At 51.3% G+C, this 21734-nt stretch overlaps 4 protein-coding genes across 6 annotated transcripts in view; 2 read left to right on the plus strand and 2 right to left on the minus strand.

Moving 5' to 3' along the window:
* Positions 1–727: 727 nt before the first annotated feature.
* On the plus strand, positions 728–10662 carry Ess2 (ess-2 splicing factor homolog). Its single transcript, XM_027413155.2, has 10 exons — positions 728–894; positions 1918–2086; positions 2172–2267; positions 4168–4337; positions 4450–4567; positions 4869–5002; positions 5728–5830; positions 6058–6167; positions 8316–8431; positions 8957–10662. Exons 1-10 carry the CDS (start codon positions 760–762, stop codon positions 9234–9236), a joined length of 1431 nt encoding a protein of 476 aa, XP_027268956.1. The 5' UTR covers positions 728–759; the 3' UTR covers positions 9237–10662.
* An 868-nt stretch (positions 10663–11530) lies between these two features.
* On the minus strand, positions 11531–13243 carry Tssk2 (testis specific serine kinase 2). Its single transcript, XM_027413157.2, has one exon. It carries the CDS (start codon positions 12640–12642, stop codon positions 11563–11565), a length of 1080 nt encoding a protein of 359 aa, XP_027268958.1. The 5' UTR covers positions 12643–13243; the 3' UTR covers positions 11531–11562.
* A 1267-nt stretch (positions 13244–14510) lies between these two features.
* On the minus strand, positions 14511–19438 carry Tssk1b (testis specific serine kinase 1B). The gene has a single exon (XM_027413156.2). The coding sequence runs from the start codon at positions 17234–17236 to the stop codon at positions 16136–16138; it is 1101 nt and encodes a 366-aa protein (XP_027268957.1). The 5' UTR covers positions 17237–19438; the 3' UTR covers positions 14511–16135.
* A 92-nt stretch (positions 19439–19530) lies between these two features.
* Positions 19531–21734, plus strand: part of Dgcr2 (DiGeorge syndrome critical region gene 2) — a 61099-nt gene continuing 58895 nt past the window's right edge. For 2 of the 3 annotated variants that reach the window (XM_027413152.1, XM_027413153.1), the window contains exon 1: positions 19746–19824. In XM_027413152.1, coding sequence (XP_027268953.1) covers positions 19746–19824 — 79 coding nt within the window. Of the gene's footprint in view, positions 19825–21734 lie in introns of all 3 variants that reach the window. The other variant, XM_027413154.2, reaches the window with a different exon arrangement.

Here is a 21734-nt window from a genome sequence, read left to right on the forward strand (position 1 = left end):
TAGAAATCAAGATTCTCTTGAGTACAGACTTCTTGCAAGTCACAGGCATGATTTCACACACATGCAGGATGACTCTGTGTGTGTGTGTGTGTGTGTGTGTGTGTGTGTGTGTGTGTGTGTTTATTATGGTCAACTCCATTGGGGCAGGAACATAGCCATAATGCCCCCAGTTGACTTCCAATGAAGGAAGAGATCATTGGAAAAGCAAAATTGTGGCAAGTCATTCTGGGCTAGAACTGGTTTGGCATAATTCACGATCTCCCTTAGAATGGAAGTACCATGAATACTTTCAGTGAGTACAGGCCTCTTTTGGGAAGCCCACCCTGGCAGGCAGGGAACTAATAAATCTAACCAGAGCTTTAAGCGCCCTCTTGTTCCTTCTTTTCATTTACCTTTTGTTAGACAACTCTCTGGGAAGACTTGTCTTAGTGTTTCTTTTTCTGAGTTTTGACTTCATATATAACCAAGTTGTTTTTTTTTTTAACTATTTAAAAACGACTTTGGTTTTTGTTGAGGAAAAATTGGAACTTCTAATAGAGGAAATGTGGCGTCAAGTAGGCATCCCACAGCGCCTCCTAGTGACCATAGTCTAGACAGGCACGAGCAACGCGGATGGGTATCTAAGACTACAACTCCCTTAAGATCCGGCGCTCCGGGTGACATCATTTGGGAGCGCCGGCTTTGTTACAAAAATACTGCTTCTCCATTGGCTGGCTGTTGGTGTGACGCCAACGGCGCCTGAGCGGTTCTGGGATAGCGATGGGGACGCCCGGGGCCTCTGTGGGTCCTCTGTTTCCGCCCTCGGCGTCTGTCCCTCCGAGGAAGCGTGCGGCTGGGGAAACCGGGGTTGCGAGAAGCAGGCAACGGGTTCTGGATGAAGAAGAGTACATCGAGGTACCAGCTCAGTGCGAGCTCTGGCGACTTCTGGGCCCTTTCCCCGATTCGCGTTCCTCTCCGGTCCTTTAAATGTTTTCTGGTACTGGAACTCTCAGCCGCCTGTGGGATTGGAAAGTCTTGAGAGCCAAGACGACAGTGCGGAAGGGGGTGTCGAGTTTTCAGCGAAAAGGAGGAGCGGTCTCGTTGTCTGTCGAGGGCCTAGGAAATAAAGTTTCCTATTAAAGTATGAGCAGAATTTTGACAGGTTTTTAGGGTGATGGAGAAAAGGACTTTCTGGAAGGCAGCGGCATTAAGTGTAAAGGCTGGGGGGTCCTGGAGATAGACCTCGGTACTGGCCGTATTATTGAGTGAGGGTCTCGGTTGCTCCTCGAGTTAGGGGTCCCACTGCAAAGTATGCTGGAGGGCAAACTGACATAGGTCTGGCTTTAGACCGGTTGAATTTAGGACGCTTCTGGGATAGGCTGGAATGTATCATCGCCACGTAGCTAGGTATACAGATTTGTAGCTCTACAGCAAGGTCTGGCCGGAGGTGAAATCTTGAGAATTTTATCCGGTGGTGGCAGTAGTGGTGACTGGCTTTCAAGAGAAAGGTTTGGATTGAAATAAAAATACATAGGTAGAATGAGAAAGGCAACATCTACATTAGTCTGGCTGCTGCTGCAGATGGAACCAGCAAAGGAGAACAAGAAAGGATTTATGGGCATCAAGAGGTTGTTCCGAGCCGGGCGTTGTTGGTGGCACACACCTTTAATCCCAGCACTCCTCGGGAGGCAGTGGCGGGCAGATCTCTGTGAGTTTGAAGCCAGCTGGCCTACAGAGCCAGTTCCTTGACAGGCTCCAAAGCATTCCAGAGAAACCCCTGTCTTGAAAAACAGTACTAGAAAATGCTTCTGAACTATCTTGAAAATCTCAATCATCCAGATAGGCAGAAGTGAAAAGGACCTTAGGGCCTAAAGTGGATAATGGTGTCATGACTCCCATATGCCAGCTCTGACCTTTTGTTCTGATTGCTTGTGGCAGGGACTCCAGACAGTCATCCAGAGAGATTTCTTCCCTGATGTGGAGAAGCTACAGGCACAGAAGGAATACCTGGAGGCTGAGGAAAATGGAGATTTGGAGCGTATGCGCCAGATTGCTATCAAGTTTGGCTCTGCTCTGGGCAAGATTTCTCGGGAACCTCCACCACCCTGTAAGAGGTTGCTGTTCTAGAAGGCAGAGAAGGGAAGTTTGTTGTCTCTGTAGACTCCCTCTAATTTCTAATTTGCTTCCCTCAGATGTTACTCCGGCCACCTTTGAAACTCCTGAGGTACACACAGGCTCTGGTGTGGTGGGCAGCAAGCTCCGTCCCCAAGGCCGGGACCTAGATGATGGTGAGTGAACTCACTCTTTTGGTCTCATGGTCAAGAGTGCTTAGGAGTCATATTGAGTTTTCTCAGGATCACATTTCATCCTTGAGGGGTCTCCCAACCTAAATATCAACTTTTGGGATCAAAGACACTGGTGTGGAAAGCTAGATCTGTCTAGCTCCCAGTTGTGGAAGAGCAGTAGTCTGTGCCTCTGGCCTGTCTCTGGAATGAGAGCCCATCTCCTGTCACCAGCCTGTTCAGTGTGCCAGCCTTTGCCTTGTAGGCTTTGTGGGCCTGGAAAGCTCTTTCATTGCTGACTCCTGAAGATGCCTCAGGCCCCTTCTTCCTTTCTTCCAAGGTAGTTGCTTGTTGTGTCTCTTCCTTCAGGTCCATATTCAGGTGTTACCTGTTTGGGCTAAGAGGCATAAACTTGGTGGATGTTGAGGTTTCCTGACCTTTTGTGTAAAGTTGGAACACCCTGGGGCTCTGTGCTTCACAGACTGCCTTTGTTTTTTCTGATTTGTTTTGTTGAGACCAGAGTCTCACTGTTTCCCACACTGCCAGCTTTGTGCTTTACTGCAGAATGTAACATCTCAGAAAGCATTTCTGCTTATTGCCTCTCACCCTAATTACTGATTTTGATGCCCTCTCAGAGAGCCGGGTCTTGGTTTTGCTTCTATCTGTTTGCACCACGTTTGGAATAGCACATGGTGTGCTGTACCATCAACAGACATGGAGAACAGATGAAAGTGCTCATGTTTCCTGAGCATCAGACATAAGTATGGGGCATGTTTTAAAGTTAGGAGCCACACTTTATAAATCTATTGAATATGTGAGTGTGCTGCATACTTATGGGACTTTTCTCGGTCAGTTGATCTTTTTCTCAGTAATAGGATGTATTCCTAGAGGTGGGCAAGCTGTTTCTCTACCAGGCTCTAGTCTACAGCACACTGTACTAGGGCAAATGTGCAACATGCTCACACAAGCTTAGTTTCTCAACAGCCCATCTTTTTCTGCCATGAACATGGTAATGGTTATTGTTGGATCTTGTCTCTTAATTGAAATACAGTATAGAGTCACAGAGCAATTTGAAGATGCTCTTTTTAGACACATTTTTATCAGTAAACATTGGAATCTTTGTAATTACAGATAAGGAAACAGGCTTCAAAAGGCTGTGACTTCTGTAGGTGTTAGGAATAGTCAACAGTTGAATGGGACCCAAGTCTATCCCCTTTCTAACCTCAGGTCTTAAACTTGTAGCCATTGTGGTTAGTACTGGCTGGCACACAGATGGTCAAGACTGTCAGTAGAACAGATGAGAACCCTCAGCTTCACATCCCCCCTACCACCCAGATTTTCATTGCTACCTCTACAGGAATATCACTTGCTTTGGTGGCAGGGATTGAGGTGGTATGGTTGGCTTTTGTGGCCCAGAGTCTGTAGCCTTCCCTGGAGCATTGGGCCATATGGGCCCCTGCCTTTGGGATTAACTGGCATACCCTGATGCTTAGTGACCATCACTTACCTGTAGCATCAGTCAGAAAGGAAAAGGTAGTTAGGGTAAGACAATCCCAGGAAGGAAAGAAGAACCCTTGGGGCTTCAGAGATCCGTACCACAGGGTTAGTACAGTTTGGGCAGAGGAAGAGCCTACTAAACAGTTATCATGAGCTCTTGCTTCATTGTTTGTCCCTGCCCCTTCACCAGTCAGCCAGATCACAGACTTCTCTTGGCATCCAGCAGATGAGTGGAACTGGCCAGTCAGCTGTGGATGCCACCTGGGGCTGCCTGAACAGTTGGGGTTTGTTGTGTCACCTAGCAGGAGCCAGGGTTCCAGCTCTTTGTGGTGTGGTTCCCAAGACTGGCAATGCAGTGGTAATTGTGCTATATGTGTATTGTGTTTCCCTACCTGTGGCTCCTGAGCAGGAGAGGCTAGAGATGAGGAGGAGAAGGAGCCGCTGCCCAGCCTGGATGTCTTCTTGAGCCGCTACACAAGTGAAGACAATGCCTCCTTCCAAGAGATCATGGAAGTAGCCAAGGAAAAAAGCCATGCCCGCCATGCGTGGCTCTACCAAGCTGAGGAGGAATTTGAGAAGGTAACCCTGCAGTTTGAAAATATAGGCACCTTTTTGGGGGATGAAGTCCCAGAGCCACAGGTACAGGGTCTGGGTGACTTCCTGACCCCACTTTCCTCCCATGTCACTATAGCGGCAGAAAGATAATCTTGAACTCCCATCGGCAGAGCACCAAGCCATTGAGAGCAGTCAGGCTGGAGTGGAGACCTGGAAGTATAAAGCCAAGAATTCTCTCATGTACTATCCTGAGGGTAAGTGAATAGAAATGAGTGGCAGGACAGGAAGACAGGGACTACAGTGGTCTGTCTTGTTATTTTTTAACCAACTTTTAAAGTTGTTCACTTGCAGCATGGACCAAAGAGAAGTCCTGGTCCATCTCGGGGTTGGGGAGCCTGTGGCATTTGTGGGGCAATGAGGCCTCCCCCACTTCTGTGTTTGGATTCTATAGGTGTGGTCTTTGGCTGGGAGTGACTTAGCTGAGGATGCAGGGCTGAGGTGGGCATGGAACTTCCCACCCCTGTGATGGCTGCTACCTTGCTTTTCCTTTGATAGGTGTCCCTGATGAAGAGCAGTTGTTCAAGAAGCCACGGCAGGTAGTGCATAAGAATACACGTTTCCTCCGGGACCCTTTCAGTCAGGCCCTGAGCAGGTCCCAGCTTCAGCAGGCAGCTGCCCTGAATGCCCAGGTAAGTCAGCAGAGCTACCAGACAACTGGACAAATGTGATAGGCTAACTGTGCATAGGTGTGGCCTCTCCCATCTTGGTTGTTCCCTTTGTTAGGATTGTCCTGAGGCTAGATAGAGCTTAAGTGCAAAACTAACACAGCCTCTGTGTGCTAGGACCCATGTCTCTTTTTAGCCCCTTCCAATGGAGCCAGATATATGACCTAAAGGTCCACTCCTGTACCAGCCGCTATGATGTTGGCCTGGGAGAAGAGAAGCTTCTGGAAGCCAACCCAGACCCATACCTATCTACCAGGCAGAGAGATGAATAGAGCAGTGTGTACTGGGAAGTGCCAGAGGGAGCCTGGGATTAAGATGACTGAGTGCCCTCAGAGAGTGGCTCTGGTCGTCATGGGGTTGGGGAAGGAGAGGCAGGAGAGATTGGGAGATTCAGATGCCTCAAGGGAAAAAGACAGCACCAGCCCTTCGTAGCATTGCAACCTAAGAGATTCCTCCTTAGGTGGAGGAAAGGGGCACCCCTTGCTTGATGACTACTACTATTAACCTTCAAAGTCTTTGGGGCAAGATGAGGATAGGGTTCCCTGTCTTTCCCAAAGGGATCTGCCAGTCCTAGAGCCCAAGCTCTATTCCAAGGGGAAGTGTTTCCTACATGTCCCTCTGTACCTGCTATCAGTCAGCTGTGGAGAACCCCTAACACTGGTCTGTCTCTCTGTCTTTCTCTATTCCAGCACAAACAGGGCAAGGTTGGTCCTGATGGCAAGGAGCTTATTCCTCAGGAGTCCCCCCGAGTGGGAGGCTTTGGATTTGTTGCCACTCCTTCTCCTGCTCCTGGTAAGAAATGGGTGATAAGTCCAGACTGGACAGGGCAGTGCACAGGCTAGACTCAGCAAACGTGCCTTGAGATGCCCCAGGGCACCATGTCTTGTTTGGTCTTCCCTGTGATGTGAATAGGTGTGCCTGTGTGTGTTGGCCTTAATGTCATCTGGGATGCATGTATTAGGAGAAAGACAGCACCCCCACTAGGTCCTCTGTTTGAGGTGTGGGCTCTCCATCTGCAGGTATGAATGAGTCACCACTGATGACGTGGGGAGAAGTTGAGAATACTCCCCTGAGAGTCGAAGGGTCAGAGAGCCCCTATGTGGATAGGACACCAGGACCAACTTTCAAGGTAGGCTGTGGTAAGAGGGGATCAGGCTGGGACTTGGTGTGGATGCCTTAGTACTGCTGCTCAAGACTGGGCACAGGGCTTCTGTAGAAGAGGGGATTATGGTAGGACTATCAAAAAGGGATTTGGAAGAGTGGAGACCATGCCAAGGCAATAGAGAAGGCCTGGAGGCTAGACTGTCACAGAGTCAGACAAACTCCAACTGCCCTGTAGGCCTGAAGACTATGGAACTTAGTGTGTGTCCCCTGAGGACTATGTGCTGGCCTCTGGTTACATAGCATAGTCAAGGACACTGAGGATGGTACAGTGTGAACCCAGCATGGTAGGACCAAGAACAGATCAGAAAGGATGAGTCACTGAGGCCTGGTGTACATCATGTGGCCTCTGTCTGGTGGAGCGGGAGCTAGAGGTGGGCAGAAAGCATATACAAAAGTCAGATGGCCCCTGGATTGGATGGGTGGGTGGGCAGATATGCCCCTGGGAGCTATGGGGAAAGGGCGTATAATGTACTGGGCTTCAGGGAGTTTGTGTCTGTGTAGTTGGAATGTGAGGGAGGAAGGCCCCTGATACTTGAGAATGTACGAGCTCACTGTGAGGGTGCTGAGCCTACTGACTCGGGGTATTGAGGAGTTAGGCCAAGAATATGAATCTTCTTTGGAAACCCAACAAGATCAGGTGTAGTGTTGAGTAAATATATAGGTGTGCTTTGGTGGCTGGGTCACAGGTCATCTCAAGACAGTCCCTCCAAATACTGGCTGTGATCAATTTGGAATGTGGTAGAAAGAGATCATGTTAGTGCAGCAGTAGAATCAGAATCACCAGGAATAGCATAGCTTTTATAAAGCAAATATCAGACATGGACTGCAGTCCTGACACTGCTTTCCTGGCCCAAGCCAGGAGGACCTCCCCAACATGGTGCTGTGTGGGTCCTTCCCCAGAGCAGTTTGTAGAGTTTATGTACTACACACCTAGACAAATCATGGAAAGAGACTTTGGAGGTCTTGGTTGTAGACTGTGTCTGGATTGTGAGATAACCAAGACAAATGTAAGAGAGGAATAAACACGATGCTATTGAACATGAAAGCATGGCCCAAGGCTCTGCCTGCACAGGAAATGCCACTTGATCTGAAGTGGCCTCTTCCAGGAGAAAGAGTTCTGAAACAAAATGAACCCGGGGCAGGCTCTGCCAGAGACAGGGTAGACGTAGCCTGCTGTGCCTTGTGTTACCCATGTGTCAAGCAGGATGGAAAGCTGGGGGCAAACAGAAGAATGGAGGTTTATGGAAAAGGCGGTATTTCATATTGCAGGGCCTTTGAAACTACGTCCTGATTACTGGCAACAGCAAAATAAGTTCCAGAACGGTGAAAACCTTAAATATAAAACAATAATTGTAAAAACAACTAGATGGTATAGTTCAAACCGTTTTTTATTTTGTTGTTGTGTTTGTTTGGGATTTTTTTTGGGGGGGGCAGGTGCTGGGGATTTAACCCAGGACCTGTTTCATGTACACACTCTCTACCCTTTTTAGCATCTGAAGTGCTGGGACTAGATTTTTTGACTATTTTTGTTTTTTGAGAGAGGGTTTCACTATGTGACTCAGATTTGCCTGGAACAAAGATCCTGCCTCAAGTGTTGAGACTGAAGGCATGCACCACTAGTCCCAGCTTCCAACCCCTTATTTTGGGTTATTTTGCATTTATTCATTTGTGTGATTGTGTGTATAAGCATTTATGAGCATGGCATGTAACACATCACATATGTGGAGGTCAGAGGACAACCTGCTAGAGTGGTTCTCTCATTCCACCCTGTGGAATCTCAGAAGGGTATTCAAACCAGGTCCTCAGGCTTTTAACAAACACCTTCACCCACTGAGCCATCTTGCTTTTGTTTGTTTTAAGACAGTGTCTCACTGTGTAGCCCAGGGTGGCCTCAAATTCTATACTCTCCTGCCAATTGCTGGGATTGTAGGAATGTGTCACTACATCCAGCCAGGTGGGGGCTTTTGACAGGCTATTGTGAAAGATGAGTTGCTGAGATTGTTGCAGCCATAGAGAAGAGGTTGGTGCCCACACAGCTGCCCTTCTGGATAATAGACTGCCTGGCTAGGTAGCAGTTCCAGCATAGGTCACCCACATGCCTGCTACATTGTAGATCTTGGAGCCAGGACGCAGGGAGCGTCTGGGTCTGAAGATGGCCAATGAAGCAGCTGCCAAAAACCGGGCCAAGAAGCAGGAAGCATTGCGGAGAGTCACGGAAAACTTGGCCAGGTGAGAGGCAGCTGGACCCTTATGTAGAGTGGGGATAGAGATAAGTTTGTGCCTGCCTCACTCCTACTCTCTCAGCCTCCAAGGCCATGTGGTACATGGCTTGTAGGACAGGCCCATGGTATATCCACAGGGTTCTTCTATAAGGGCTGTGGCTGCTTCTCTGCCCCAGCATGTGGCTGTATATGGAGCAGGTGGTGAGGCACTCTCCATCTCTCCTTCTTGGCCTTCTCTAAGAGGTACCCTTAGGCTCCTTGCCTGACTGTGAGCTCCTGTTAGTCCTGTGGAATCAATGTCATTCACATTGGAGAGAGGTGGACACTCCAGCTCTCAGAAGTCTGTGGTCCATCCAGCCTCACAGCCAAAGCAGTTCCACAATGCCTCCCTCAGGTGTGGCCAGTGTTGTCGTCCTCAGCTCAGAGTGACCATGTCTCTTGATAGGGCTCCTCCTGAGGAACTGAGGGAGGCCTTGCCTTAAGCGGCACTTGGCCCCTAACTTGGTTGCTTTCTTCTGTCCCTTCTCTACAGTCTTACTCCTAAAGGCCTAAGTCCAGCAATGTCCCCAGCTCTACAGCGCCTTGTAAGCAGGACAGCCAGCAAGTATACAGATCGAGCCCTGCGGGCCAGCTATACACCATCTCCAGCACGCTCTACCCACCTCAAGACCCCAGCTGGTGGGCCACAGACCCCCACAAGCACACCAGCCCCTGGGTCTGCCACACGCACACCCCTCACACAGGACCCAGCCTCCATCACAGACAATCTGCTGCAGCTCCCTGCCCGGCGCAAAGCTTCAGACTTCTTTTAGAGCCAGGCCTGGCTGGACCTGTGGATGCTTTGTGGGACACTTTGTGGAACGAGTAGGGCAGCTATCTACTCTTTAGACAACTCCAGGCCTTGGAGACCCATACCATGGGCAGTTGGTTATCCCAGGAACCACAAGTGTATAGTGCCGTGCCATGGCCAGGTTGGCACATTACACTGACCACTCCCTTGGGAGTATAGCACTGGTGCTGTCCCTCAAGGCCCTACTGAAACTGCTTTCTAGTTAACTCCCAACTGAACCCTCATTAAAGAACACCTGGCACCCTCTGGCCGGGCTGCTGATCCATGTCCTGGGCCACCTGGGTATCTTGGGACCTCAGGGCTAGAAGCAATGGACTCTGGAGAGAAAACTGTGTGGCTCAAAGAGCTGCCTTCTCTGCTGAGTTTACACTTGAGCCTTCCACTGTTGAAGAGTAGCACAAACCCTAAAAGTTGTGCCATTGAGCTCATGGGTTCTAGGTCCAGCTCTACAACCTCCCAGCCTGGCCTGATCATTTAGGTTTTTGGTAACAGGCCCAGGTAGGTCCTGCTTATCAGGCTCACAGTAGGACAAGTCACTTTTTTGTGACTTCAGCTGTTACCTCCCCAGCACCTAGCTTCCAGCTCAGGTAAGGCTAGGCTGCCTCCCTGTCCTAATCTCTGCTTATTTCAGTGTTCTTGGCACTTCCTACTGGGCTCTGCCAAGACACCAGCCTTACCTCAGTCTGAACTATACTATGAAAAGAGTTTGGTTCCCTGCAAACTTGTAAATGCTGTGTGCACCAGCAGCCAGCCATTTGCCTGTGAACTAAGGGTAGCTAGCCCTCAAGTGACTAGTGGTCAACAGCCTATGAGCCTATGCCTTACAGAGGTGAATGGTCCCTGCTGTTTGGGCCTAACAGAGTCAGAGACTGATCTAATTCCCCAGCCAGCAGTCTTGAGACCACTGGTGGTGTCATAGGACTTGGCCTCTGAGCAGCCCAGGGCTTGAGCTATTCAGGTGGCCTAAAGCACTCCTGACTTCTCAGCCCCAGATCCTACTTTGATTCCATGAGAGCCACCTTTCCTGTCTGCTGGCATTGGTACTCTCAGGCCTCCGCCCTAGTGTTCTCTAGAGATCACCTCCTGCCTTGGGCCTTGTACGGCTAGTGTTTAACACGGCCAGTTACCTGGGAAGAAGAACTTCAATTGAAGAATTAACACTTATCAGAATGGCCTGAGGGCATGTCAGTGGGGCATTTGATGTAGGAGGGCAAGGCCCAGCAGCAGCATCCCTGGGCCATGGACCTAGGTTGTGTAAGGAAGTCTAGGAGTGAGATAGAGAGGAAGCCGGGAAGCCATGGTCTCTGCTTCAGTTCCTACTTGTGTTCTTGCCTCAGCTTCCCTCAGTGACCTGGAAGTGCACTGAAATAAACCAATTCCTCCCCTAAGTTATTTTTGGTTAAAGTTTTTATCATGTCATCAGATACAAACTAGGTCAGGCCTCTGCTAACCAGTAGTTCTCCATAGTGGGTTCCTGTGGGCTCCCAGGGCTGGAACTGAGATCCCTTCTGTCTCAGGAAAGGTTGAGCTTTAAGGGATTCCCCCAGTAAGTGGGAAGATGGGGAGGATGGGTGCTGCCCACTCAAGCCTGTGCCAGTGTGAGGGAACCTTAGGAGGGATGGTAACCAGGACATGGCATCTAGGCACTTTGGTTGAGAGATGCTAGGGGTCGTGCATGGCAGGTCTACAGGATGGGGACAATATCAACAAGCTGTCAACTGGGCCACTCCATTCCTGGGAATGGTGAGGGTGAGGCTTGAGCAGCAAAGCTGTCTAACTTTGCCTCTTTGATGTTAATGAATACTGACCACTGAGTAAGAACAAGACAGGGTCAGGGTGGTTTATATTGCATTAGATAAAGGGAACTGTCCAGCTGTCCAGGCCTGGAAGTCTTGGGGGTGGGAGAAGGCCAGAGGCTGACAAGTGTAAGCCTGGCAAGAGAACTGTGACAGAGGTCCCCTCTGCTACAGGCCTCACTGAGTCTGCCTGGGCCTGCGTACAGGTTCCTGGACCCCTATGCTGCAGATCCCCGCGCTGGATGAGTCCTAGAGAAAAAGACTCCCCACTGGGCACTCTCAATGCTTGTATACACTTTGTGGTTTATTTGGTGGTCAGTAATTAATGTCTTTGCTACTAAGTGGAAGAAAGCTAATAGAACGTAATCAAAATAGTGGTTTAATTGACGGATTTTACTTGTTCCTTGCGCGTGTGCCTTCTTCAGCTCCTACCTGCCTATTTAACTTATGTGAGTGCAAACTGCACACCATGACCCCCCAGGGCCCGCTCCACTATGAGGTACTTGCTTTCCCCACCTCAGCTCCAGAGATGTGATGGTCTTTAGTTCTGGAAGTCTCAGCCAGCCTCTCCTCCATCCTGTCTTCATTCTCAGGGGATACCAGCATCCGGTGCTGGGGTTTGGCCCCCAGTTTGTGGTCAGGCCGGTGTTCAGGTCTTGAGCCTGCTCGAGTATCCAACTTGCACTCAGCTCGATACTTGCCTTCCCCTTCCCTCTTGAAGGAGGCAGAAGACATGGCTTTGGGCTTGGGGGGCTGTAGCCATGAGTGGCTGAGGATCTCATCAATGTGTAGCCGCCGGTTGACATCTGGCTGTAGGATGCGGTAGATGAGGTCCTTGCACTCACCAGTCAGGTTCTTGGAGCGTGGGAAGTCCACTCGGTGCTCTTTCTGGATGCGCAGCATCTTTTTGATGTCAGAGTCGTCATAGGGCATGGAGCCACAGACCATGATGTAGAGGATCACACCCAGGCTCCAGATGTCATACACCTTGGGCTGGTAGGGGATGCCCTGCAGCACCTCGGGGGCTGCATAAGCCGCTGACCCACAGAAGGTTTTGCTGAGGACAATGCGTCCGCTCCCGTCCCGCAGGCAGCGCTTGGAGAAGCCGAAGTCAGACAGCTTGATGTTGAAGTCCTTGTCAAGCAGAAGGTTCTCACACTTGAGGTCTCGGTGGACGACATCCAGATCGTGGCAGTACTTGACGGCTGAGGAGAGCTGGCGGAACATCTTGCGTGCCACGTCCTCATGCAGGGCTCCTCGGCACTTGATGAACTCGAGGAGATCGCCCTGGACTCCCAGCTCCATGACAATGTAGATGCGTCCATCAGAGGTCTCAAAGATCTCGTAGGTCTTAATGATGGAACGGTGGTTGACGGTTGCCAGAATGTCCATCTCCCTAGGAAGGAATCTCTCCACAAAGTCAGTGGGTGTTTTCTTGCGGTCTATGATCTTGACCGCCACATTGAACTTGAGGCGCTCAGAGTAGGCAGATTTGACTTTTGCATAGGAGCCCTTGCCCAGATTGATTCCTACGATGTAACCCTTCTTCCTTAGGACTGCGGCATCGTCCATGGTGCCAGGAGCGGCTGGTGCCGCTGCCCTCTACATCCCCTCCCCACACGGGCCAGCAGGCATTGTCCTCATTCCCACTGTGGGGAGGCGTCTGGTTGGGCTGGGCCTGGACTTGGAGGAGTGGAACGCTCAGCATTGTCACTAAGTGACCAGCGAATGAAGTCATAAAGCCAGGCTGCTGGGAGTGGGGACTAGGCTGTGGGGAATGGGGCCCCTGGAAGGCAGGAGGGCTTAGAAGGAGCACCCCCTCCCTACCCACTGGAATGAAGCTGGCATTCAGGCCTGTGGTAACCCTCCCTGGCCCTCTTTTTACTGTGGCTTCATAGTCACCTGTGAGACCCAAAGGGAGGTGATCCAGGTCCATTCCTAGGCCTGTTTCCTTATCAGGCCTTGGGAACTGATCCTGTGTTTGTCCTCATTTCACTAAAGCCAATTCCCTGCCGTTAGTGGGGGGGGGTTGAAGAAAACCTGTGAGCTTGTGCCCCTGGAATCAATGGAAGCTGCCCAAGTCCAGTCAGTCCAGTGGTGGTCCCAGTCTGCTGGATGAAAGCAGTTCCATGTTTGGGGTCAGGAGTTGACAAGGGTCTATGGGCAGAGTGGGCAGATGAGCCACAGCCCTGGTGAACATGTGTGGGGGGGCGGGTGGGAGGGTAGGTATTGCTAGGGGATGTACTGAGGGTCCAGGGTAGGCAGGTGCATGTTCAGTGGGGTGGGGCAGGTGTGGAGGATAGGGCAGGTTTCAACCAGATATAAAAGTTGGTGAGATACTCAAGCAAGCAAGTGCTGAAAATGGCTAAGGTATAAGTCTGGAAAGAAGACTCTAAATGATGGGCAGGTCTTACACAAACCAAGTCCCTTTTAAGATGATTCTTGTTAGAGAAGTCCATTGGCTTTGGGATGCATATGAAGGATGAAGGCCCAGGGCCTTGGACCAGAGCAGTCCTCTGCGGGTCAAGGGTGGGGAGTTGGGAACAGCCAGCCAGGAGGAGGGCACTGTTTTGGGCTTGGTGCTGGATGGCCCAGGGATTGATGGCCCTTAACATGTCCACAAAGAGCAAGTTTCGGGGCAGGGGCTCATAATCCTCCCACCTTGGGGTTTTATGAGCAGGGAGCAAGGATCACATGAAGTGCTGTGGCATTGCTCTGTTTGCATGTTGGACTGTCTTGTATTTTGTGCGTGAATGTTTGTTTTGCAAAGTGGCATCCTGTATGATCTTGGCTACTTTAGAAGTCCTGTGTTCATTTTCACATCTCACAGAAGTCTTATGCTTACAGTGAGCTGCCAAGACTCGATCCAAGGATGCTGTGTTCAGAGGGAAAGCAAGAAGGCCTGTTTCTGGTGGGGGAGGTGGGACAGAAGGCTTCAAAGAGGAAGTGACCTAATCCAGGTACAGATGAGCCACCAGGTAGACAAAGAGGGAAAAGATGATATGGGGAACAAGAATACGCCATAGACATCACCTTGTAGTCCTGGTCATAAAGCCCCTGAGCACCACTACAGGTGACTGAGTCAGCTTCAGCAGCCCACATGAATAGTTCTGCAGGATAAGACCATTGTGGAGGACTGGGCTCAGTCACTTGTGCACACTACTCTAGGTGCTGTGCTTTCTGGTAAAACCCACCTTCTCTGAGGTATTTCTACACCTGTGATGCACATAGCATGAGCTTTTGCATCTCTTCCTACCCCAACTGTCTCCCACTTGAATTTCAAGCAGCCTCAGGTCCTGTTGGTGTCCTTTGTCCCAAAACCATGGGAAGACTACAGAGATGAGATGGGAGGAGCCTACATACCTCTCAGGGCACCCCCACCACCCAGCCCCTTATGTCCTAGAGCCTTCTGCCCCATCCAAGTTTCTTCATGGGGCTTCTCAATGTCACTCTCTCCAGTGTTGTTCAGGGTCAGCATTGTGCCTCAACCCTGGATACTTGGTCCTCACAGGCAAAATTCACAGAAGCAGGCTACAGAGCATTGCTTGGTCCCAGAAGGCTTTGAGGAGGACAAAGTCCTTTGGCTGAGCCCAGGGAGATGGGCACAGTCTTCAGAGGTGAATTGGCAAGTATGCTTATGGCAAATGTTTTGGGGTGTGGGGATGAGGGGGTGTTGATGGGCAAATCAGAAGTTAGCACTGAAATCCTTTCTGAGGGTGGTAGGCGATAGCCTAGGTATAGCTGTGAATGGATGATGTAGAGATGATGGGTGGAACAGCAGTGAGGTGAAGGTGGGCTGGATGTGGGGCAGGGGATGCAGGAGGAACATTCAGAAACTCACTAGATCCCAATTTTCCGGGGTAAATTGGTGTTGGTGTTTTCCCAAGGTAGCGGCATAGGTGGGGGCAGGGTTGAGTTGAGTATAAATGTTCTTATTTTTGTGTATTAAACCCTTAGACCTCCATGAGGTTGCCCAGAGTGAGGTGAAGAGAAAGGGGCCACAACAGCAAGGTGAGGACTGCTTGGGACTTGGTGTAAGCAAGGCAGGCTGCACCTGGCAGCCAGTGGTGTGAGATACAGGAATACAGTAGCTGCCTTCCTTGCCCATAGGGTTCATGCTGCCATTTTGCTTTGTCAAGATCAGCTTGCACCTCTGGCTGGGGGCATCTCCTCTGGAACGGACTGAGATTGGAAGGGAATGGGATGCAGTCAAAGCTGTACAGGGCTGAGGGACATGCTTGGGTTAACTAGTGGAGCACCCTACTTCTGGGCTGAGAAATGATGATGTGGAGCAACTAAGGGCACAGTTGAGAACTAGGTGCCAGCTGGACCCAGAGGAACATGCCCCATGATGGGCAGAGCTGTAAAAGCCACTGCCAAGCAAACTGGGAAGCCCAAAAGGTACCATGGGGATCAACCTGCCTTCTGTAGTCTTCCCCCTGCCCCTCACAGGCAGGTTTGTGCAGTCAGAAGCCCCAGTGTAATGGGGCTTCTGCTTAGACCCTGAGCCCCTGATGCAGACAGTGCAAGCCCTCCAGTGCAAGAGAGGGTTCTGGCTCCCAGCCCTTCCTTTTCAGGCAGCTGTATTCATCCTCCTTGGACTGCCTCTCCTTGCCTTCTCTCCACCCTTCCCTGCACTTCTTGGCTTCCCTCTAAAAATTGTGTCTTCCTTCCTTAGCTGTCTTCCCTGGCCTCTGCCCCTTCTAATCCCCCAAATCTGTCTCTGACTGGTACTGCTAACTCAACCATGGTCTGAGAATACAGTGCAGGCTGGGGGCGTGGGAATGGATTTCCTTATGAATGAGGATTTGCAGTCTAACAGGAAGCCAAGGGGAGCCCAGGACTAGGATCTGCACCAATATAGGGATTTATTGCTTCTTTAGCCATGTGAGTTACCAAGTTCAAAGGGGGGGGGGGAGAAGAAAGTGACGAAAATAGCAGCTCATCCGGGACTGTCTTCCTTCTCTCTCTCTCTCTCTCTCTCGTCCCTTGACTTTTAGGCTCAGGCTTCAAGCCATGAGCTCTGCCTCATTCCCTGCTGGCCCCCTGGGCTGCAAGAGGCTCACTAGGTATGTGTCTCTGAAGGCTGTTGGAGGTGCCCTTCCTCTGACTCCCTGTTCAGTTCACTGGTGAGGCCTACGGTCTCTGCCTGCCTGGCCACTTGCACAGTGTCTTCCTGAGGTTTTGTCTCAAGTTGGGCCTCAGGTCGTGCCTCTTCCCTAGGCTCCACCTTGGTGGCAGACTTCTTATCAGCACCAGTGGATTCAGGGGTCCATGTGGATTCAGTGGCCCGGGAGCTTTCCCCCTCTTTGTTGATGGCTCCAGAGGACAGACCTCGTGCCTTGGGCTGCACCCAGCAATGGCTGAGGATCTCATCAATGTGTAGCCGCCGGTTGACATCTGGCTGTAACATGCGGTAGATGAGGTCCTTGCACTCACCAGTCAGGTGTTTAGAGCGTGGGAAGTTGACTCGGTGCTCCTTCTGGATTCGCAGCATTTTTTTGATGTTGGAGTCGTCATAGGGCATGGAGCCACAAACCATGATGTAGAGGATCACACCCAGGCTCCAGATGTCATACACCTTGGGCTGGTAGGGGATGCCCTGCAGCACCTCGGGGGCTGCATAAGCCGCTGACCCACAGAAGGTCTTACTTAATGTCAGTCGACCACTATCATCCCGCAGGCAGCGCTTGGAGAAGCCGAAGTCAGACAGCTTGATGTTGAAGTCCTTGTCAAGCAGAAGATTCTCGCACTTGAGGTCTCGGTGGACGACATCCAGATCATGGCAGTACTTGATGGCAGAGGAGAGCTGATGGAACTTCTTTCGAGCATCATCCTCTTGCAGGGCTCCTCTAGTTTTGATGAATTCCAGGAGGTCACCCTGGACCCCAAGCTCCATGACAATGTAGACCTTGCCATCTGATGTCTCAAAGATCTCATAGGTCTTGACAATAGAGCGGTGGTTTAGCATGGCCAGGATCTCAATCTCCCGGGGAAGGAATTTCTCCAGGAAGTCCGTGGGGGCTTTCTTGCGATCGATGATCTTGACCGCCACGTTGAACTTTAGGCGCTCAGAGTAGGCGGATTTGACTTTGGCATATGAGCCCTCTCCCAAGTTTATCCCCATGATGTAGCCTCGTCGCTTGAGGACGGCAGCGTCATCCATGGTGCCGGGAGTGCCCAGTGCCTCTGAGGCTGCCCTCTACATCCCTGCCAGACATGGGCCAGCAGCGTCCTCATTTACACTGTGGACAGAGAGTCCTCTGAGCTGGCCAGGCCTGCTGTCCCTGCCTCCTAAGAGGCCAAGACTCGAGCATGGAACACTCAGCACTGTCTCCGGGGGTGACTTCAGTGGGTGAAGTCACAAAGGAGTAGTGCTCTGGGGGAAATGAGGCTATTACCTGAGCCACTTGGACTTAGAACCTGGAAGGTCTGCGCATGTACTGGAGCAAACTAAAAGTGAACAAAAAGGCTTCATGCTTGGCTCCAACCTGAGGTAAGAGAGGGCTGAGACCCAAAGGTCTGCCCACATTTCTAAAACTAAAAACTAAACTGCTATATAGAAACATGGCTCATAATTGCAAACCAGGTCAATCCAGGGGATCCAGGGTGGTGGTTCTATCAGTCAAGGGTCCCGACAGGAAACAGATGGTAGACTCAATTAAGGATAATCAGAAGTCTTGATAAAGGGGTGAAAAACAAAGGTGGGAGCAAAATGTAGGGAATCCTGTAGGTAATGTAGTTCCCTAAGGTAGGAGAAGGCAATGGAGAAGGCCACCCCTTCATGGGCCAGTGATAAGGAAACCATTTGTAACCCCCCCACACACACCACCCCTTTAGCTCTTAATGCTGTCACATAGGCAGCCCTCAAAGGCATAGAATAGGGCCAAGATGGGTGAGGGTTCATCTGTTTTGTTTTGTTTTTGTTTATCGAGACAGGGTTTCTCTATGTAGCTCTGTAGATCAGGCTGGCCTCGAACTTAGAGATCTGCCTGCCTCTGCCTCCTGAGTGCCAGGATTAAAGGTGTGCACCACCAACACCCAGCTGAGGGTTCATCTTTTAAAGGATTATTTTCTTCGGGTCCTTTACCTTCTCTGGCACAGTGTTTGTACGTTTAGGGGTTACCAGTGTGCTTTCATTGTGGGGTTCAGCTGGTCTGTTCACCTCTTGTCCTTCGCTTTTCTCACAAACTTTTCCTGGTCTAACGGTGCTGCAGGTGGACAGTGGGCAGGAATTCTGCACTTGGCTGTGAATTCCCTCCCTAAGGACCTGCCCAACTCATGGCTCTTGCTGGACTCCCAAGGCAGATTTGGTGTGGGGGTTGGTGTGGGGGCAGAAGGCTGGGCCTGGATCTTGTACTGAGTGCTGGGCATGTGTCACCAGGACTGTACAAATGCCAAGGGCAGTGCTGGATAGGTATCTTTGCTTCTGCCAGCAAGGGGCAGGGGCCCCCTCAGTTTTGACCATACCTGTGTCCAACATCTGCCCTGGGCCAAGAAATATGGAAGTTTGAATATCTGATGATTTGTCCTAATCTTGGGTTTGAACTTGACTTTATCCACCTATAAGGAGCCACTCACATGGCTCCAGGTAAAACAGGTTGAAATTCTGGGACTTGTTGGAGGTGTACTAAAGTGAGTCCAGTATGCTGGAGGTGACTGGCTTTCCCCTTTCTCACTTCCTTGCCCGATCATCCACTGCGGGACCTGTACATATGGCCCTTCCCCCAAACAGATAGCTTCTCCATCTGCTGTCACTTCTTACACATTCATGCTGTTCATGAGGACAAGTGTGAGGTGGGCACATGGAGCCTCGTTTCCAGACTGTAGCCTCATCAGTGCCTGGGTTTTTCTCCTTCACTGATAAGACCTTCCCGAGATCTGGTCCAGTGGATCTGGGCTTCTCTGTTTCTGACATTCCTTAGGCCATTTTCCTCCTCTGTTGAAATTTTGTGTGCCTTCTCCATTCTTAGAACATGCCAGCCCTCTAGATTTCTTCACTTTCTTCACAGGGGTTCGGCCTTTAGAAGGCACCTTTAGGACGTGTTAGGCAGGCATTGGGACGGACCTGGGCCTCCTGAGTAAAAATCGTTCGGGTCCCGCGCTGCCTCCTCAGTTCTCTAATCCCAGGTTCCCACTCCAGATAGGGGGCGTACACTGTCGGTCCTTGTGATCCCCAACCAGCACTAGGGACCCCTTTGGCCACCTCGCAGCCTGGGCTCAGTCCCGGAGTCCCGCCTCTCGGCTCAGCCAATGGCATGCTTCATTTCCTATAAGCCCGCCCACTGCCGCTCCGTGCCTCGGCCTGGCCTCTCCAGCCCTCCAGTTCACGCCCCGCCCCGCGTTTGGAGCGCGCCCGTCCTGGCTTCCCTCCGCCCCCTCCGCCCGGCTCGGCGTTCATTGGTTAGTGTGGGCTGGAGGCGGGGTCGCGCGGGCCCGAGCAGGACGGCCGCCATCTTGCGGGAGCCGGAATCCCGTCCCGCTTCTGCGGCCTAGAGTGCGCGCGAGCCGGCGGCGTTCCCTTGCAGCGGCCCAGCGTCGCGGCGGCCCAGCTGGAACCCTCACCCTCAGCCTCTCTGCCCGGCCCGAGTCCGGCCCTCACGCCCTCATCTGGGCTAGGTCCGGCCTCCCCGCGGGGTCACACAGCTGCCCCGGGGACGATGAACGGAGGATAAATGGTGCCCAAGGCAGACAGCGGTGCCTTCCTGCTGCTCTTCCTGCTGGTTCTCACTGTCACCGAGCCGCTGCGGCCAGGTGCGCGGCGCCGGGGGTGGGGGCGCGGTCGGGGTGGGGCTGGGGGCGTCCTTCCACCCGCGGCAGCAGGGCGGCCCCTGCGCCTCGGCAAGGCACTAGCGAGGCCTGGCCGCGGGCCTCTGGGCGTCCCCTGCTCGGGCACAAGTTGGAGTGTACCTGGGTTCGGAGCCTCGAGGATGTCGCCTTTGGACCCACGTCCGTCCAGCGCCGCGCGCTCTGGGAGCCACTGGCCAGGAGCTGCTTCTGGGCTGAGTGGAAATCAGGGGGCTGGGAGCTGCTTGTGGAGGCACCTGGTGTCCCAACTGTCCGCTCAAGTGTGGCTTTGTGCCAGTGTTTCAGCTTTGGACAGCGATGGCTGGTGGCTTATTGCCTCGTAATGAAACGCTGCATCACAGAAGTCTAGCTTGGCTCAAAGGAGGTACTGGGAGTAAACCAAACCTCGTGTGCAGGGGACAGAGTCCTCTCACCGGTGCCCGGCACTTAGTGCTTTGTTTGTGTGGTGTGATTAAATACTTTAGGTACTCCCTTGGAGTTTTGTGTGTGGTGGGGAACCTCAGGTCCCTTTTTCTACCTGTTTCTGATACTCGTGAACTGGGTTAAGAAAACCTAACTGCTCCCCACTCTCCAAAGCAGGGTTGATTTATCCATCAGGCACATGAGTTCCTGTACAGCCTCACTGTCACTTTAGGGATCTGCCATAAAGTTTTATAAATGGCAGGGGTGTCTTTGAACTTTTAGGTGAAAGAGATGCTTTAATATATGTATTTTGTGTTTTAGACTTATCTCTGTACCAGTGCAGAGACAAGTAGCGTTCTTAATGTTTTTAGTGAAGGATGGTTCCCATGAAGGAACACCCTAGGCAAGTCTTCTATGAGTGACAAAATGACTGGGTGTCACAGCAGATGGGTGCACCTGCAGCAGTATCCTGGCCTAGCTCCCATCCTGTAACATATTGCAGTGCTTGGCTTTGTACCTTTGTCACATATGGAAATGTCTGCCTGAGCCCCCATGACCAAGACCCTAGACCAACACTGAGCTGAAGAAAGTGCTTCCCCAGGGCTCTATGAGAGGAACTCAGGACAGCCAGCTGCTCTCTCTGCTGACTAAAGCAGCTGAATATGGTTCGTGTGTGTGTGTGTGTGTGTGTGTGTGTGTGTGTGTGTGTGTGTGTGTATAGAACAGGCTGGTCTTGAACTTACAGAGATCCTCCTGCCTCTGCCTCGACTCCAGAGTGCTGGGATGGATATGGTTCTTGTGATTGAAATCTTGGTAAAATTGTATACATCTGAATAGAGTGACTTGCAATCCTGTTCTGTTTCCCGGGTCCCAGTTTTGCAGATGAGGCCTCTAGGTATGGAAATTGTGCCACACCTGCTTGGCCTGCCTGCTGCCTTCTGTCCCAGGACCAATATCTGTCTAGATCACAGAGGCAATTGGTGTTCCATACCTTTTTCCCCCTGATGGTCTGTTCATATAACCTTTCAGCTGGGAGCAGTTCAGAAAGAATATGTGAGTTCTTGCTGCCTGCTTGTCACTAGAGATAATGAACTGTAGAGAACACAGCCCACTCTCTAGAAGTATTGAAGAAGAGAGCAAGTGTGAGTTCTTCAGCATATTCCTGTGTGTTGAGTATCCCTGAGCATGAGCCCAGAGGCCATCCATCCATTTGTACATATGCAGCAAGGGAGTGTCTCATGGGGAGCCCTCATACAGTCTGAATGGGACATGTTAGTAGTAGAGGCTCCAGTAGAGGGAATAATGTGATCTTGAATCTATGGCTTTCTAGGCTAGAATTTGGCTGCAGCCCCCAGTGTTGTTTTCTGGTAAAACCCTAAGACTACTTGAAAGGTTCAGGCATTATGCTGGCCTGCCCCTGTTACCTGGTGGAATCCATTCAGGCAATACCCTGG

Source organism: Cricetulus griseus, chromosome 4, assembly GCF_003668045.3.
Source record: "Cricetulus griseus strain 17A/GY chromosome 4, alternate assembly CriGri-PICRH-1.0, whole genome shotgun sequence".
NCBI lineage: Eukaryota > Metazoa > Chordata > Mammalia > Rodentia > Cricetidae > Cricetulus > Cricetulus griseus.